The sequence below is a fragment of the Xenopus laevis genome, chromosome 3S (genome assembly GCF_017654675.1).
Source record: "Xenopus laevis strain J_2021 chromosome 3S, Xenopus_laevis_v10.1, whole genome shotgun sequence".
Lineage (NCBI taxonomy): Eukaryota > Metazoa > Chordata > Amphibia > Anura > Pipidae > Xenopus > Xenopus laevis.
Window position 1 is genome coordinate 16,553,532 of NC_054376.1, and position 18,196 is coordinate 16,571,727.

At 40.7% G+C, this 18,196-nt stretch overlaps 1 protein-coding gene and 1 pseudogene across 4 annotated transcripts; one reads left to right on the forward strand and one right to left on the reverse strand.

Moving 5' to 3' along the window:
* Window positions 1–1,014: 1,014 nt before the first annotated feature.
* On the forward strand, window positions 1,015–9,173 carry LOC108712454 (annotated as a pseudogene).
* Window positions 9,174–11,008: 1,835 nt separating this feature from the next.
* On the reverse strand, window positions 11,009–17,594 carry sra1.S (steroid receptor RNA activator 1 S homeolog). Of its 4 annotated transcripts, XM_041587439.1 has the most exons (6): window positions 17,475–17,594; window positions 15,616–15,741; window positions 13,893–14,113; window positions 12,885–12,993; window positions 12,672–12,721; window positions 11,360–11,496 (listed from the first exon to the last, which is right to left on the reverse strand). In XM_041587439.1, exons 1-5 carry the CDS (start codon window positions 17,548–17,550, stop codon window positions 12,672–12,674), a joined length of 582 nt encoding a protein of 193 aa, XP_041443373.1. In that variant the 5' UTR covers window positions 17,551–17,594; the 3' UTR covers window positions 11,360–11,496. The 4 variants fall into 4 exon arrangements, with proteins under 4 accessions (NP_001092150.1, XP_041443371.1, XP_041443373.1 ...); NM_001098680.1 differs by lacking the exon at window positions 12,672–12,721 and having other exon boundaries at window positions 11,009–11,496; window positions 17,461–17,515; XM_041587437.1 differs by lacking the exon at window positions 12,672–12,721 and having other exon boundaries at window positions 11,144–11,496; window positions 17,475–17,590.
* Window positions 17,595–18,196: the final 602 nt, after the last annotated feature.

Sequence of the window (18,196 nt, forward strand, 5' to 3'; positions counted from 1 at the left end):
GCATTAAGGGCAGATGTGGGAGTCATTAAGGAATTTTTCCCCCTCTGAAGCAAATTGGAGAGGCTTCAGTTGTTTTTTTTTTTGCCTTCCTCTGGATCAACTGGCAGGCAGGTGAAAAAAAGTAAATAAGTTGAACTTGATGGATGTGTTTCTTTTTTTAACCAAACTTACTGTCTTACTATGTTACAAGAAAAGTTTAAATAGTCTTAACAGTACAAAAAGGCGCCAAAATTACCTGATAGTGTTCTTCTTAACTTAAACAACTAAAAATTGAGGAAATGTGTATTTTTAATAGGTCATCCAGTTAAAGTAGTAAAGTAACATATGTAACAGAAAACGGAAAAGGATGTTTGTAAATTGAAACACTACATACATTATGTATTTACATATTTAATTGTAATATTGTATTTTTTTTTTTTTTTGTATCTTGCAGGATAAAACACACACAGATTTTTATGAATAGATGTTTCATGATTTGATGGGGACACCTACTGGTGACACGCTATATTTGCACTTTTAAAAATGTAAATATACATATTTTTTATATATATGCAAAGTGCAAAACACAGATTTTAAGCAAAAAACAGACAAAAGTTGTCAAAAAATGTTTATTCATCCAATAAACCTTTTCTTCTTTTTACCTTTTTTCTTTTTTTGACACCTTTTGTCTGTTTTTTTGCTTAAAATCCCGTGAGTGCCATCATTTTGCACTTTGTATTACTTCTTATGCATGAGCACCCAGGTCTCGAATATATTCAGGGTGTGTGGCTCATACACACCGTTATATATATATATATAATCTACAGTCTGGTCATTTCCCTATGGGACCAGACTGTAAATTATATCCCTATAAACAGCGCGTTCTGACGTCAGAACGCGCCGTTTATTTGAGTCAGCACTTCCGCCACGCTGCTCAGTACTTCCGTCTCCCTGCAGCTTTACATCCGCTCTTGCCCCCCGCCCATCTGACTGCCAGGATTAAATTATTAAATGTACCTTACGCAGCACAAGCAGCACACGCAGCATGGAACACTCCTCCTTTCCTGGGAGACAAAACTCTAAGCCACGGGGAGCTGCACTGTCAGACGTGACGTCTAAGGAGGCGGAGTTTTGACCTTATATGGCGCCGATTCCCTCCCCCTCCTGTTAGTGCTGAGTGACTGCTGCAGCCTGACACAGTGCTCGGGCTGCCAAGTAGCCCTGCTGCTGCTTCTAATGCAAAGGCAATGCAGGCAGGGCAGGCTCTCTAAGAGCAGCAGCAGAAAGGCTTGTGCTCCAAAAGAAAATAATTGGGGGAATGATCAGCGCAGAGGTTGTTCCTGGGCACATTTGTGATAGGCTGGGATTGAGGGGATCTCGCAGAATAGATGGAAGTGAACAAAACTCAGCCCTCTATCCCCCTAGGAATGGAACCTTTGTCACTCCTCAGATACTGGCCCTCATTGCTTCGGTCTCAGTCATGTCTCACTCCCCCCCCCCCAGCACATCCATGTCTGCTCTCCCTTTCCTCTTCCCATTATCTCTCTCGCACCCCGTCTCAAGTTTCACTACCTGACTTTCCATTTTCACTCTATCTAGGCCCCCTCTTCGATCTCCCTTCCCCTCACATGGTCTCTCTCTGTTCTTGCCTCCCCTCTTTTCCACCGACCCTCCCAGTTTTTGCAAAACTTCTCTTTCTCCCAACCCTTGTTCCCCCTCCCACCTTCAATCTCCCTCCTAACCCTGGCCCTACTCCTATGATGTTACCCATGGCAGGCAAGAAGGCAAGGGGAGAAAAAACTAGGAATTCAGCTACAGGTACTGTCGAACAGCAAGTGGGACAGAAGCAAAACAGACTAATTTTGTAGTTCATAAAGCAAAGCCAGACATCTTTAGGAATCACGACACTGCACCTAGAAATTGTAGATTATAATGCATAATGTACCCCCTGCTATAATTTATAAAGATATTAGAAGTCACCTCGGAGTTATGTGACCTGTATAAAAGCACTCGGCCTTCGGCCTCGTGCTTTTATATGGTCACATAACTCCTCGGTAACATAATATCTTTATAAATTACAGTAGGGGGTACATTATCCACTATATATATATATATATATATATATATATATATATATATATATATATATATATATATATATATATATATATATATATATATATATATATATATAGTGCTTCCAGTAGTGAAACCCAAGGCCACAGCACAGAATGGAGACTGACACAGCCTTTCACATTTAAATCTGACTTTTATTTGGACAAAACAACATCTTCAGCCCACTAGCTTCACATAGGGGATAACATTCACTTAACATAAGCATGGACAGTCACAATTCACACCCTCACTGGTGTTCACTTTACTCATGCTTTCCTTTAGCCCTCACTGGCTTTTAGCAGACACAAATCCTAGAATCCTTTCTGGGACACACTTGAGACACTCTTGTCTCTTGGCAAGGGCTCTCTTCAACTCACAGGAATCACACAGTTTCCCAGGTGCTCACCAGCACTACTTCTTCCCTCCACTCAAGGAGGTCTCTAGGGAGAAGCTTTGAGGTGTTGCTCCACACTCCTTTTATTTTATATATTGTAGCATGGTTGGGAAAATCATAGAGGTGAGGTGATTAGCTTTACCTGGAGTTAAAAAAAAAAAAAAAAGAGAGAGAGAGAGAGAGAGAGAGAGAGAGAGAGAGAGAGAGAGAGAGAGAGAGAGAGCTACTGGAGGCCTGTATTAATAAAGTTCTCATAGTAACTGCATGTTACCTGTGTTTAAAGCATAAGGACTTTTATTGCTGGGCACAAGTTTCCAGAAGGAGACAAGTTATCTAGTAACATGGACTGGCTACCAGCTACTGCCATAAGTGTTTGGGGGGCAGGCTGCTTCAAGGAGAAAAGCACAAGGAATCTACAAAGGACTGTGAGTTAACAGTTAATTTTGTTTACTGGACTTATATTGCCCAAGTGGGAGACTGTGGGACCTTTGGGAAAAGGACATTTTCATTTATCAGTACAGCTGGAGTATTTTTGTTTACTGCCATCCCAAACGGTATGACCTGTTATGTTGGTGTTTAAGCTGCTGTGTTAAATAAATGCACATGTAAGATCAGCTGGAAACCTGTGTACTGTCTGTACTGTCTACTATCTGTGTGAAAGGAGTTGCTACTGCTTCTACCTAAAGAGCGATCCCCCCCACAATATATATATATATATATATATATATATATATATATATATATATATATATATATATATACAGTCCAAATACTGGTGCACTCAAAACAAACGTTAATGCCTAGGTGCTGGTTATAGCAAAACATGTATAACGAAAAGGAACCGCACTCACAGGGCTTTATGAAGGTGCAAAATCAAAAATTGATGTTTATTTCGACGTTTCGGCTATTCACTTAAGCCGTCATCAGGACTTCCTGATGACGGCTTAAGTGAATAGCTGAAACGTCGAAATAAACATAAATTTTTGATTTTGCACCTTCATAAAGCCCTGTGAGTGCGGTTCCTTTTCGTTATATATATATATATATATATATATATATATATATATATATATATATATATATATATATATATATATATATATATCACTACCATATCAGCATAAATGAGTGATAGGGGGCAATTTAGATCTGGGATTGAGATTTGGGATAAATGTTTATCTCCTAGAAACTTCTAAAAGCCAAACTTCAACATAAATTTAAATGGCATAGGGGCAGAACATCATTTTACTGGCCTTGATATTCTTTGGCATGTAGTTAAATTACTTGACCTTGTACCTACCAGGTTTAAGGTATGAAGATCCAAATTACAGAAAGAGAGTCAGTTTAAGCAAACAATTCAAAATTTTCAACATCATTTGTTCTTTCTTTGTCATAATAAAACAGTGCCTTATTTTATTCCAACTAAAATATATTTAATTACTTGCAGATGTTTAGAAGCACTGTTATTTAAACTACTGAGGAATATAAAATTGCTTGTGCGCAGGGTCAGACTGGACCATTGGGGGCCCACTGGATTTCAAACTTCCAGGGCCCCCGCGGCATGCACGATGCTCATGCTACCACGATTACCAGCATTTAATTTTTTGTGGGGTCAGCTGATCGGGGACTGGGTCTCGGCCGGGGGCATGAGAGCCAAGGCCCACCAGGTTTTTTCCCGGTGTCCCACTGGCCCAGTCCAACCCTGAATGTATGGAGAAAACGAGGAAAAAAAAAGTGTGATATTCTTGCTAGACAGATGCAATTGTCTTCTCCCAAAACCCTAGGAGCATATTTGCATACTGTATGTAGGAACACGTGCCATTACCTTGACTGTTCCCTAGCTTTGGAGGTAACATTTATCATCAAATAAAAAATTATTATGATGTAGTACAAATCCGAAAAAAGTTACAAACAAACGAATTGTGCTCATGCCGTTCTATTACTCAAGAAAATATTTATTTTCAGTATTCTCTCCAAGCCATCCCAATTCGATTTTCACACTGGGCTAATTCTCAGCTTGCATATAAGCGCAGGGTAAGAAACAGCTCCTATGCTTGCATCAGCGCCAGACCCAGATTTGTGGGAAAGCCACAAAGGCCTAGATTTTTAGGGGTGATGTGCCACCCAACTGGAACATTGGGTAATGGGCGAGCAGGTTTTAAATCTTTTGTAGGCAATTTGCATGACTGAGGAGGAACAATTGCACATATGCGAGCAAGGGGGGCTTCTAATGAGAGGCTGAGAAATAGCCCAGTGTGTAATAAACTAAAAATATGCTAAATGCTAAATTTTCCAAATGTTTCTGGAATTCCCCTTTTGATCCAAACTGGAAATAAGACTTAGGGGCAGATTCATTAAGGGTCGAATTTCGAAGTTAAAAATACTTCGAAATTCGACCCTCGAATTGAAATCCTTCGACTTCGAATATCGAAGTCGAAGGATTTAGCGCTAATCCTGCGATCGATCGATCGAAGGATTTTTCATTCGATCGAACAATTAAATCCTTCGAATCGAATGATTCGAAGGATTTTAATCCAACGATCGAAGGAAAATCCTTCGATCAAAAAAAGGTTAGCAAACCTATGGGGACCTTCCCCATAGGCTAACATTGACTTCGGTAGGTTTTATCTGCCGAAGTAGGGGGTCGAAGTTTTTTTTAAAGGGAAAGTACTTCGACTATCGAATGGTCGAATAGTCGAACGATTTTTCGTTCGAATCGTTCGAATCGAAGTCGAAGGTCGTAGTCGAAGGTCGAAGTAGCCCATTCGATGGCCGAAGTACCCAAAAAATACTTCGAAATTCGAAGTATTTTTCATTCGAATCCTTCACTCGAGCTTAGTGAATCGGCCCCTTATTGTCCTCAAGCACAATGTTCACCCAAAAGACCAAAAACGGTAATGGTCAGCACTAAAAAGCTAGGGAAAATAAGAATATAGCATAGAAAAATCTTATTGTGTAGTTATTCACAAACTATGTATCACTGTGTTCCTATTTTACATTTAAAATTAAACACCACGTGCTGATGGTAGGCTTCCAACGTGGCTTCCAAATGGACTTGCTGTAAACAAATGTGGAGCACAATAATAGTGTAAAACCTTTATTAATGAAAACTGCACACAGCAATACGAAGTGCGTGAATTGGTGGAGGTGTTGAACTACAACACTCAAAAAACTACTACATTATAAGATTTCTCTATGCTATATTCTTATTTGCCCTAGCTTTTTAGCTGACCCTTAAGCTGGCCATAGATGTAAAGATTTTTAAAAGATCTTTTCGTTATCGTGACCAAGATTATTTTGAAACGATCATTTAAATGTACGATTTGTCCATCAACTAAAAAGAACATTTCAAGCGATATTGTCTGGTTGAAGCCAGAAAAACTGAGGGTAGCTGCCTGATTGGCCTTGCAAACATAGATAGATTTCACTGTGACTAATGAATTTTTTTTAACCTGGCCGATCAATTTTCTGACAGATGTCAGACGAAAAATTGTTAGATGCACGATCGTTCGATTTCCACTAACCGCACGATAATTTGCCAGATTGGTTGGATTGCACTAAAATCAGTCGTTCACCAAAGAAAAATCTTTGCGTCTATGGGGACCTTTACAGTTTTTGGTCTTTCCAATGTGTAATAAGCCTACAGCAGAGAGTAGTGTTCTATTTGCTATTATCAAGGAGTCATCTAAATCACGCTTAGCACTTTCCACATTCCAGAAAAAAAAGCAGAGAGATAAGGCAGGAAAACTGTCAAACTGACCAACAGCTGACCCCCTACTGTTCACATTTCCATTACTTTCCAGGTGCACCTGCTGTCTGAAAACAAAATTACAATCTAACGGTAAGGGCACACTGGGCGAACCGGGGAGATTTAGTCTCCTGGCGACTGATCGTCTCGACTTTGCGTCAACCAATCTCACCGAACGCCTTCCCTCACTCTGTGCTGGCTAAAATGAAAAATCGCCGGCGCTAATCACACGCGGCAATTCGTTTTCCAAAGTCGCCAGGCGACTACATCTACCCTAATTGCCCAGTGTGTCCTTACCCTAAGGCTGATGGCATGTGTGCCACCACCCTAAGAATGCTGTTCTCCCCGATACTGCAGTGATATGATGCGAGATAATACAACATAACACAAGGTGAACCTGTTTGTAACTAGTTTAGTTTTGGGATCTGTTCGTGTTGTTTTGCTTTGGTTTTTAGGCACTGCTTGAACTGAATGTATATATTTTTCTGTTTATTTATAGAGGATACCATTATGATCAACTTAATTCTGCTTCTTTGGACTGTACGTGGTTTTGCTGTTAATCTCCTTAGTCCTGCTAAAGGAGACGGACAGTTCCCAACTGTTCTGCAGTTTACAAGGCCCCCCTGGAGTCCAGGGCCTTTCGAAACTCCTGGAATTATTGGAAGAATGGGGTTTCCAGGGAAGGACAGAAAAGATGGAGATGAAGGTAAAGCAAGTATATATAGTTGTATTATTGTGATTGCCCTTTGGTTGTATCCTACAGATAGGTTTTTGTATTGTGTTATTGTTGTATAACCAAAGACTACAATGAACAATAAAGATCTACAGTTGTATATATTTGTAGTTTTTTTTTTTATATCCTTTTGTGTATATTGTTTTTGCAGTGAATGGTTTGTACTTACATCACTTTTTTCCCACAGCTGCACATGGTAGAACTGGGAATCCAGGAATTAAGGCAAAACAAGGAGCCATTGGAAGAGCTGGCCCTAAAGGGCCAAAGGGAATTTGTGGAGTTCAAGGAAAGGCTGGGGAATCTGGAACACAAGGATTTGAGGGAAAGAAAGAAGATACAGTAGGTCTGGCTCAAAAAAAGCCAAGTCAGCCTTCTCTGTTGCAAAAAGTTACCCAAATAAAAGATTGCCTATTAAATTTGACAACGATCTTATGAATAAAGGTGGAAACTATAATGTTATAAAATATGTCTGTAAAATAACTGGAATTTATTACTTCACTTATATCACTTTGGCCAACAAACACTTTGGACTGGTGCACAATGAACTTTTGATGCAAATACAGGAAACCATGATATTGCATCAGGAACCACAATTCTTTCACTGAAATGTGGAGATAAAGTATGGCTGCAGATATTCTACTCAGAACAGAATGGACTCTTTTTTATGACCCGTACTGGACAGATAGTCTATTTCAGGAGTGCCCATACTTTAATAATGCAGTATCTACTTTTTAGTACATTTTGATCTACATCCATAAAAGCATTGTTATTGCTATATTTAAAGGAATACTGTCATGGGAAAAAACATTTTTTTTTCAAAATGAATCAGTTAATAGTGCTGCTACAGCAGAATTCTGCACTGAAATTCATTTCTCAAAAGAGCAAACGGAGTTTTTTTATATTCAATTTTGAAATCTGACATTGGGCTAGACATACTGTCAATTTCCCAGCTGTCCCAAGTCATGTGACTTGTGCTCTGATAAACTTCAATCACTCTTTACTGCTGTACTGCAAGTTGGAGTGATATCACCCCCTCCCTTTCGCCCCCCCAGCAGCCAAACAAACGAACAACGGGAAGGAAACCAGATAATAGTTCCTTAACACAAGATAACAGCTGCCTGGTAGATCTAAGAACAACAGTCAATAGTAAACACCCATGTCCCACTGAGACTCCTTAAGTTAAGGTGGCCATACACGGATAGATCCGCTCGTTTGGCGATGTCGCCAAACGAGCGGATCTCCCTCCGATATGCCCACCTTGAGGTGGGCAATATCGGGCTGATCCGATCGTGGGCCCTAGGGCCCAACGATCGGATCCTAGCGTTCGCCAAACGGGCGGTCGGATCGCGGGACCGCATCAACGAACAGATGCGGCCGCGATCCGACGGGATTTTTAATCCCATCCGATCGAGATCTGGCCGACTTTCGGCCAGATCTCGATCGGGGAAGCCCGTCGGGGGCCCCCATACACGGGCCAATAAGCTGCCGACACGGTCTGTCGGCAGCTTTTATCGGCCCGTGTATGGCCACCTTTACATTGAGAAGGAAAAACAGCAACCTGCCAGAAAGCATTTCTCTCCTAAAGTGCAGGCACAAGTCACATGACCAGGGGCAGCTGGGAAATTGACAAAATGTCTAGCCCCATGTCAGATTTCAAAATTGAATATAAAAAAATCAGTTTGCTCTTTTGAGAAATGGATTTCAGTGCATAATTCTGCTGGAGTAGCACTATTAACTGATGCATTTTGAAAAGAACATGTTTTCCGATGACAGGATCCCTTTAACAAACAACTATTCCTTATGTAATCTTAACCTAATAAATATCTGAATGAAAAGCATGAAATAGGAGGGTATATTAGACAAGCTGTTTTTTTGCAGTCACTTGAGATCTACTGATCACCAGCTAAAGGTACACTGGTAGATCCCGATCTACCTTTTGGGCACCCCTGGTGTATTTAATAGTTTCCTCATTTACCCAAATCAAGAATACGTTGATGATCGAAAGAGTAAAGATGAAAGCAGCGGAGAAGATGCCTTGTCTGTCAGAACTACTATTTGTTCAAGACCTCAGATATCATCCTGCACATATTCCTGCAAACTGAAGAAATTTTAATAAAGAGAGGAACAAGGTTGTGTATAGTAAATGCCTATTATATCTTCCCATATTCTCATAGTCTTATGCTCAATACAATAAATTACATATGCTGTCTTAGTTTTATGGTATTTCTTTGTTTAGCTAGCCATTGTATGCTGGGGCTGCTAGGCCATGGCAATTCTGCACCTGTTGAATTAATTCAAAGGCAACTGGACATGGAGTTTTTTTTTCTAGAAAATGTTTAACCACTCATCGGAGTGGCTTTTTCAGTTCAACTGAAGTGGTAGGGAATTCCCCGGCATTTAAACCCTTAAAGGTAGTAAAGTCACCGATATCCAATCACAATGGTTCCATTGAACTTCAGTAAGGTGTTGGCTGAAACTCACAGATGTGTGATCCAGTCACAAAATGGTACCATGATTTTCATTGAGGCAGGTGTTCTTTCAATGTACATGATTGGAAGTGTGAATTGTTGTGAAGCCAAGGTAAGAATGTCAAAATAACATTGTATGTTGATGACAAATGGTGTGGCAGGCCCCCTCCTCTGTTCAGGGATGGTTTTTCCACTTTGGCATAAATTACATCTTTCACACCTCTTTCAAACCATCTGTCCTCTCTAGTTGGAGACCAACTAGACTCAAAAAGTGTCTTCAGCTATGGAGACCAACTAAATTCAAAAAGTGTCTTCAGCAATGGAGACCAACTAGTTATCCAAAATGTGCAAATTGTTGTCCTCAAAGGAGTGTTCCTTTTCCTTGAGTTGTAGACTGCCGAGTCTAGTTCTGAGGAGTTAGCCCTTCTATGTTGGGACATTCACTTACAAAGCGGTTGTTTTGTCTCCCCCACGAAGATGCCACTCGGAGGAGTGGTGAAAGGTTTTCAAGAACAAAATCAACCCTCTAAATGTCCAGTTGCCTTTGAATTAATTCTACTAGATACTGTATATCATGACCTGAATAAGTGAGAATATTCATAGACATGGCAATTCTGGGTTGTTTTTTTTTTTTTTTGGAAGATTGTAATGCAATTTTACTAAAAATGGCTGGAAAATAATGATTGTTAATTGAAACTTATTGTTGCCATTGTTTTAAATCACACATTGTGTTTCTCCAAACCCACAGCAAACTGAACAATCTGCTTGGGAAAAAAGTACTAAAGGACTTTCTACCGAGTCAAAAAGCAGGTGTGCACAGACAGAGTTACTCTAAAATAACCACTCCAACTCTAATTGGAATTTGGGTTTTTCCTTTTTTCTACAGAAACTATTTTTCTGTTAGAAAGCATGTACTAATATAGTGTTTTAGTGTTTATAAATGTTCTAGGAAACACCATTTTATACCATTGGTATATAATAACTGGACGCGTTTGCTATTCATTTTCAGTTTTTGTTTTAAATGGACAGTGAATATGTTTACAAATATAATTATTATCTAATCTAGGCTTTTATAATTATCTTTCTATTCAAGTTCTCTCTTAGGGTAATGTCAAAACATTGCCTTTAAACACTAGCTTTGAGAACAGAGGTTGGATGTTTGGTTGTTATACAGTTAGCTCTTGCTCCAACAAACTGCTTTTCCATGTGAACATGGCCCAGAGTTAAAAGCAATGTGGGAATCCAGATATTTTTCATCTCTTAGCACCAAGATTTTCCCCCGGCATTAAAATGGATGAGAACAACCAAAAATTAAGAAAAAAAGCAAAAAAAATGCTGCAGTCAGCCTGAGCTAGATTCAGATTTAGAAGTTACCCATAAAATAATAACTAAAAATTGGCATAATGAAGTTAATCTTCGTTGCAGAAAGGTGCAAAGGATAAAGGAAGGTATAATGCAAATCCAGTGTCTTCCTACACATCTTTTGATCACCCCAAGCCTTTTCCCTTATGCTAAACACAAATCTGGGAAATTCAGATGTTGGAGTTGGAGAAATTTTACCAGATCTGTTGTCACAAGAATGTTGGAAGTTGTATTTGTGCAAAATATGGTTGCCATTCCCTGCAGTAATGAGATTACTCTAAAAAAAACAAACAAACAAAACATCACAGCCTACTAATCATGTAACTTAAGGAAAACATTTTGCATTACTTAAAACTGAACATTTTAATAAAATCCAAGTAGAACAAAAAAGTGAATATATTAAAGAATAAAGAACTTGAAAATATACTGGAAAATGACACTGGTGTTCATGCTGGAAAGTTCTTATATGTATAATACTGTTTTGAAAAGCAACTTTTCTAATTGTTCTGCTTAAGAGTGCAGTCCATACTATCTCCAGATGCTTGATTTGTTCTACACAATGCTGCCTCAGGTAAGTTTCTTGCTTCAGCTATCAAGCGTTTCACTCCAACCATCCACTGGCTGACTTCATTAACATGATCGACCATCAGGGACCTGTGGATTTCATCTGCAGAATCCCAGCTTTGTCTTTGAAGTTCTAAAACAATATAGAATATATAAGCTGTCATTTTTTGATAGGGAATTAGTTTTATTGTTTTGTTGATGCAAAAGCAAAATAAACCTGATATACGGAGGTTTCCAGAAAGTCTGTCTTTCCCATTTTTTAAGTCTGATCGAAGTGATATATAAAAGCTGTAATTTTTAAACCTTTATGCATGTCAGAGTATACTTGACAGAAATTGTTTAGTACTCAAGAACAGAGACCCGTGTTCAGCCCATGAATACAGCCCTTTAATGGAAATGACACCCCGTCCAGTCGTACTGTCTGATACATTAAATAGCTTTAAGAAGGGATTGGATGGCTTCTTTTTTTTAGCAAGGAAGGGAATACAGGGTTATGGAAGATAGTACAAATTGATCCAGGGGTCCGATTGCCATTTTGGAATCAGGAAGGTATTTTTCCCCCTCTGAGGCAAATTGGAGAGGCTGGGGTTTTATGCTTTCCTCTGGGTCAACTAGCAGTTAGGCAGGTTAAAATAGAGTTAAAAGTTTGAACTTGATGGACGTGTGCTCTCAAAAGAAGAGCTAAAGGGCACAATTTTGCACTTTTGTCTGGCATTGAAGTAAATGAATGAAATGTAATTATTCCGCCGCACACCTGTAGTTCACTGCAATGGTGGTACTGGTCCTCTGTTGGCCCTGCCAGGTCCCTTAACAACAGCAATTATTTGGAAGCACATGCACACACACACACACACCAAATTATGCAGTCGGGGGAGGGGGGTTGACCCTTTTTATTGTGCCACCAAAATTTATGATTTTAGGGGAGAAACCCTGCCTTCATCAGGAGGGAGGGTTTCCCCCCACCCTAACCTTGAATTTCTGGTGGCACAATAAAATGGGTCAACCCCCCGACTGCATAATCTCGTGTGTGTGGGGATCTGCTTCCAAACAATTATTGAAGTAAATGAACTCATTTTGCTTATTATTTTTGAGGTTTAAAGTCTTCTATCTCAACCTAACATTATTTTTCCTACTGCAATGCACTACTACAAAACAGCAAGATTATGTGCTGGAATCAGCCAGTAAAACTGGCCATACATGCAGAGGTGGGAGATTTCGGGGCTGATCCGATTGTGGGAGCTAGGGCCCAACAATCAGATGACAATGCAGGAAATTCAGGCAGTCGGATTGTGGGCCGCATCAACAGACCTATGCAGTCTTCGATCCAACGGGATTTATTAAACCTGGCCGATCAACATCTGGGAGGAAGAAGTCACAAATAAATTGCTTAATAAATAAACTGCAAGAAATAACGAATACAGACTATTTGTGGAACAGATTTACTAAACATCCAATACAGTTCAATGTTTTTGTTTTTTCAAATAAGTGACTATTTCCTCTTTAAGGCTCTCTTGTATTTACCTTTTACTAGTACACTCATTCTCTTACGCACAGATGCTGATAGTTTACCACTGTTCCACATGTCTTCAAGCATAGTCAGACGCCTACTGATATCATTGAAAACTTGTTTCTGTGGAACAAAAATAAAGGAAATTTAATATTTTTGTATATTAGCTCGGTTATCAGTGGAGCCACAACACAGGCTGCTACTACTCTTCTAATTTTCAGTTTTAATCTTCCTATAGATACCACTAGCATGTCATAATACCCTCAGTTGTTCATTTTTCTCTGTACAGGAGAACATGTTTGTATATTTTTCGGATGCATCTCTGTACAGCAAATCCATTAATTTAAGGTTTAGATCCTGTTATAGAGAGCTCCATCATGAATTTTAAGAAGTCAGACCATATTCTTATGGTAGCGAAACCACACTCCTTTTGGCTTCTATTTTAACGCATCTATTTCTATTTTGTGAAAAGTGGCCAAGTGCTCAGAGATATTTTAGAGTCTCTGTGTATATAAAATCTGTACAACGGTCTCATACAGAAGCACTTTTCATGAGGTTTTTCCTCAAAGGCCACCTAACCCTATTGTCTCACTGGACAACATATGGAATCTCTAATAGCAGTAGAAATAGGGTGGAGACACATGTTAAGATTCCGGGGAGTCGAGCAGTGATAAATCTCCTCTTCTTCAGACAACTAATCTCCCTGAAAATCCTTCCCGCCAGCTAGAATGTAAATCGTCAGCGGGATGGCACTAGGATCGCTTTGTTTTCCGAAGTTGCTCGAAGCTGCCTCACGAGGAAACTTCAGAAAAAAAAGCCTTTTGAGTGTCATCCCGCTGGCGATTTACATTCTAGCCGGTGGGAAGGCATTTCGGGGAGATTAATCGCCCAAAGAAGAGGAGATTTGTCGTTGGGTGACTAATGTCCCTGGTATCTTAGCATGTCACCATCGATAAAAGGTATTTTCTATAGCATGTGACAGCTGACTGATTTGCCTGTAGCATCAGCTTTGTAGCAGTTACCGTTACTGAATCCCTGCAGACTTCCAAGGTTTGGTGGAGAGGGAATAAAACATCCTTTATGTCAATATCACACTCTGGTTCTGTGTTATTCTTTTTTATTCTGTCAGAGCTAGGAGGTAGAATGCCAATTCCTAAGGGAGGAGCTCCAATTATTGTGCTTGGAGGACAGGCTGGCGACATATTTGGTGGTGTGGAAGATGGAAGAGACTGTGAAATGGGAACTAAAACAAAGCAAAAGAGAGAAAGTATTTTAATATCTCAGTAATTTATGTAAAGAGACAAGATAATTAGAGTAATCAGTCAGAAGTTATTCATGTACATTTAGTAAAATTTTAATATATAGTGCTTCTATATACTTAAGCCCAGTCTGCAACTGTGTATGTAATTTTCACAGGCGTTTGGTCCTGTTTTGCTATAGTCAAAAGAAAAAATTCAGGCCCTAGTAAGTGCAAGAATCTGAACTGCCACCAATGCAACTACATCAACATTTGAATGAAGCATTTCTATAGATTCCAAATTTTAATCAGATTTAAAAGGGAAGGAAACCCATGTACTTAATTTACAACCCCTGTAGTGGCCCCTCCATTGCTCTGCTCTAAAACAGCCCCATTCTCTGTATCTGTTCTCAAATACCAGCGTAGTGCAGTGGCATTTGTGGGTGCCATGTAATGCTGCTTAGTCTCTTGGAAGCAAATGCCAAAGTTGAGCATGCTTAGTTAAAGTCAGGTCTGGGTGGCTTTACCTATGTATGCTGTCACTGATCTCTTTCAAGAGAAGTTTATATGGCAGGTAAATCATGAACTAACCCTGCTGCCCTATTCTGCTTTTTGGAATATATATGGCAAATGACGTTTGGGGGGGGGGGGGGGGCACGAATAGTGTTGTTAAGTAAAATGTGCCAACTTATGCACATGGGTTTTGCTTTCCTTACACACTTTAAGCACCAGCAGAATTATTTCCACTTAGTGCCAGAATTTTTTTGAACATTTTGTGCTCTCATTTTAGGGACATTTTCTCTGGGGGATTTTTAGTTTACCTAGGAAAACTATACATTGCTTTTTTTCTGGTAGAACCTGAGTTTTTGTCTATTGCCACTTCTGAAACAAAATTTAGAGCTCTAAATACCAAAAACATTTACAAATTCTAATTTTTCAGGATATCGGAGAAAAAAAAATATTTTATGCACAAAAATTAAACTGATTTGGAAAATCTCAAGTGTCTCAAATGTGCCAGTACCAGATATGTATAGTTTTATGGAGATCAAATTTTTAACAGCAAAGTAAATAGCGCAGCAGAAGAAGGATCAGGAAGGTACAGGAGTGGCGGTTAGGCCTGGACTGGGATTCAAAGTAGACCCTGGCATTTCAAGTATACAGAGGCCCAAACAGCCTCCACCAACCCAATAAACAGTGACTGCCTAAGGCATCTTAAAGCATCCCCTCCGGCATTTGCCAGAATTCAAAGAATACCAGTGCAGGCCTGTCGGCTGTGGTTGGGTGGTGAACACTTTAGTCGAGTACACGGTGGGCCCCAGTTCTGTCATTGTTTATCTACATTTATAGATATGACCAGGAAGCACCACATTGTTTCATTGGTACATTTATTTCACATAGACAACAGTAAAACAAAGTACTTCATCAGACCACCACTAGCTCCTGCTAGAAGTCTCGGTATGAAGTTGTCAGCTTGATATTGAGCTTGTACCATGCACAATGGCACTTACCTGGTAGAGGGCCTTGTAACTGGGCAGGTACCCTCTTATTAAGCAGAGTGCGTTTGCCAGCTCCAGACTGGGTTTGCAGCCCATATGAAAGCTGTGGTGGGTCGTTCCATCCCCTCTCTTGGTTGCCTGCAAACAAAAATAGAAATAAATCACAACTTCATCTATTAGTGAACATTTGTGCACTCGCTATGTATTTTATAACTAAAAAAAACACTGGGTGAAAGAATGTGGACAAATAATTTTGCTTATGTAGTAAGTCTGATCAGGTCCAGTAGCACATCCATTATATTCTATGTATTTCTACCGCAGTTATCATTCTCTATGCCACCCCCCTCACTATTCATCAAATTTCTTCTCCTGGCCTAAAGACACCATGCATTCACTTTTTTTTACTGTACTTCCCCTGCATGGTATTTAATGGTTACTTGTGGCATTAGAGATTGAAAGACTGGCATATAAATGTAGCTTGGCAGAGCATTACAAGCTCATATTCAGAGTACAGCCTTTTTTTTCGTAAATAACAGATAGCACAACCTCTAAATGCACAAACAATATAGCTGCTAAATTGGGGGGTGGGGGGGGGGGAGTATGCAACAAATAAACGCTTTAAGGCACTACAAAAAAAAGGGCCAGTGAGCATATGGGACTGTAAGGCCACACAGGGCCAGTGAGCGGAGTATAGGGCTGTAAGAGTCACACAGGGCCAGTGAGAGGAGTACAGGGCTGTAAGGGTCACACAGGGCCAGTGAGCCGAGAATGGGGATGTAAGGCCACACAGGGCCAGTGAGCCGAGAATGGGGCTGTAAGGCCACACAGGGCCAGTGAGCCGAGTATAGGACTGTAAGGGTCACACAGGGCCAGTGAGCTCAGTATAGGGCTGTAAGGGCCACACAGGGCCAGTGAGCTCAGTACAGGGCTGTAAGGGCCACATACGGCCATCAAGCTGAGTATAGGGCTGTAAAGCCCACAATGGGCCAGTGAGCTGAGTATAGGGCTGTAAGGGCCACTGAGCCGAGTATGGGACTGTAAGGCCACACAGGGCCAGTTATCTGAGTAGAGGGCTGTAAGGGACACACAGGGCCAATTAGCTGAGTATAGGGCTGAAAGGGCCACACAGACTCAGTGAGCTGAGTATAGGGCTGTAAGGGCCACACAGGGCCAGTGAGCGGAGTATAGGGCTGTAAGGGCCACACAGGGCCAGTGAGTTGAGTATAGGGCTGTAAGGGCCACACAGGGCCAGTGAGCGGAGTATAGGGCTGTAAGGGCCAGTGAGCTGAGTGTAGGGCTGTAAGGGGCACCGAGCCGAGTATGGGACTGTAAGGGGCACTGAGCCGAGTATAGGACTGTAAGGGGCACTGAGCCGAGTATGGGACTGTAAGGGCCACACAGGGCCAGTGAGCTGAGTATAGGGCTATGAGGGCCAGTGAGCCGAGTGTCCAGCTTTAAGGGCCACACTGCACTTCCCATAGCACTCCAGCACTTTCACCTAGCCTTTGGTAAACTACCCAAAGTGTTTTCCCCCCGCCCCACAAATTAAGAAAACTATGGTAACACAATACAGCATTTTTTTCAACATGTAAATACATAAAGTCAATAACAGCTGAACTGCTACATGAAGGACATCCGTGTATACCCTTTAACTTCATGTAGTGGGAACCACAGAGTTGTACCACCAACTTTCCCCCAAAACAATAGTAATAATGCTGGGAATTGTAGTTCAATAATCACATGACAACAGTCACGCCTTACTACTCTATTTCAGAATAAGCCTCATTCTCCTGGCCACGTCCTGTGTTTTCTCGCTGCGGAAATAAATCAACTTCCCTTATTTCCAGCATAGCTTACCCGGCTTCACGTACAGCTCAGCCATGTCACCTTCCTGTCTGGGTCTATGCTCCCTCTACGGGCCAGCCGGCGTTTGGATCTCCAAGTCATGTGACAAGTGCAGTGTTGGAAGGGGCGGGGCTACAGATAAACCAGGGATTGGGCGCGGTGTTATTTCGTGGCAGAACAGGCTGAGAGGGAAACAAGTGAGGGAGGGGCGGGAAGAAAACAGAGGGTAGGAGACATGAGAGATTAGTTTTAGTACAGAAGTGGAAGTGTGTCAGGCAACAGTGTATCCCTCTATTCACAGAATCCGTGGCTGTGTGTGCCTGCAGACTTTCACAAAGTGTGGTGTCTGGCTGCATAGGAAACCTTCTGTTTTGCATTAAAGAAAACTGCTTGCTTGTTTATTTGCTCCTCACCACTTTTTGGGTTCAGTTCACCTCTTCCCAGTGTGTGAGGCAGAGAGCTGCAACCTTATTTGTATTTGTAGTTTTATGACTGGCAGTGATTTCCAAGCAGTGGCATAACTAGATGTTTTTGAGCCCTACAACAAATCAATTTTAGGGCCCACCAAATATGCAGAGGTTGTCCTGTTTTACCAATAACATACCTCCCAACATTTTGGAAGTAAAAAGAGGGACAAAAAATTTTTTTCCGCACGTAGCGCAGCAATTTTTTGGACCACACCCCTTTCTGTGGCCACACCCTCTAATTACCATGTTTGTTTTACAAAATTTGGCAGGTTATGAAAGTT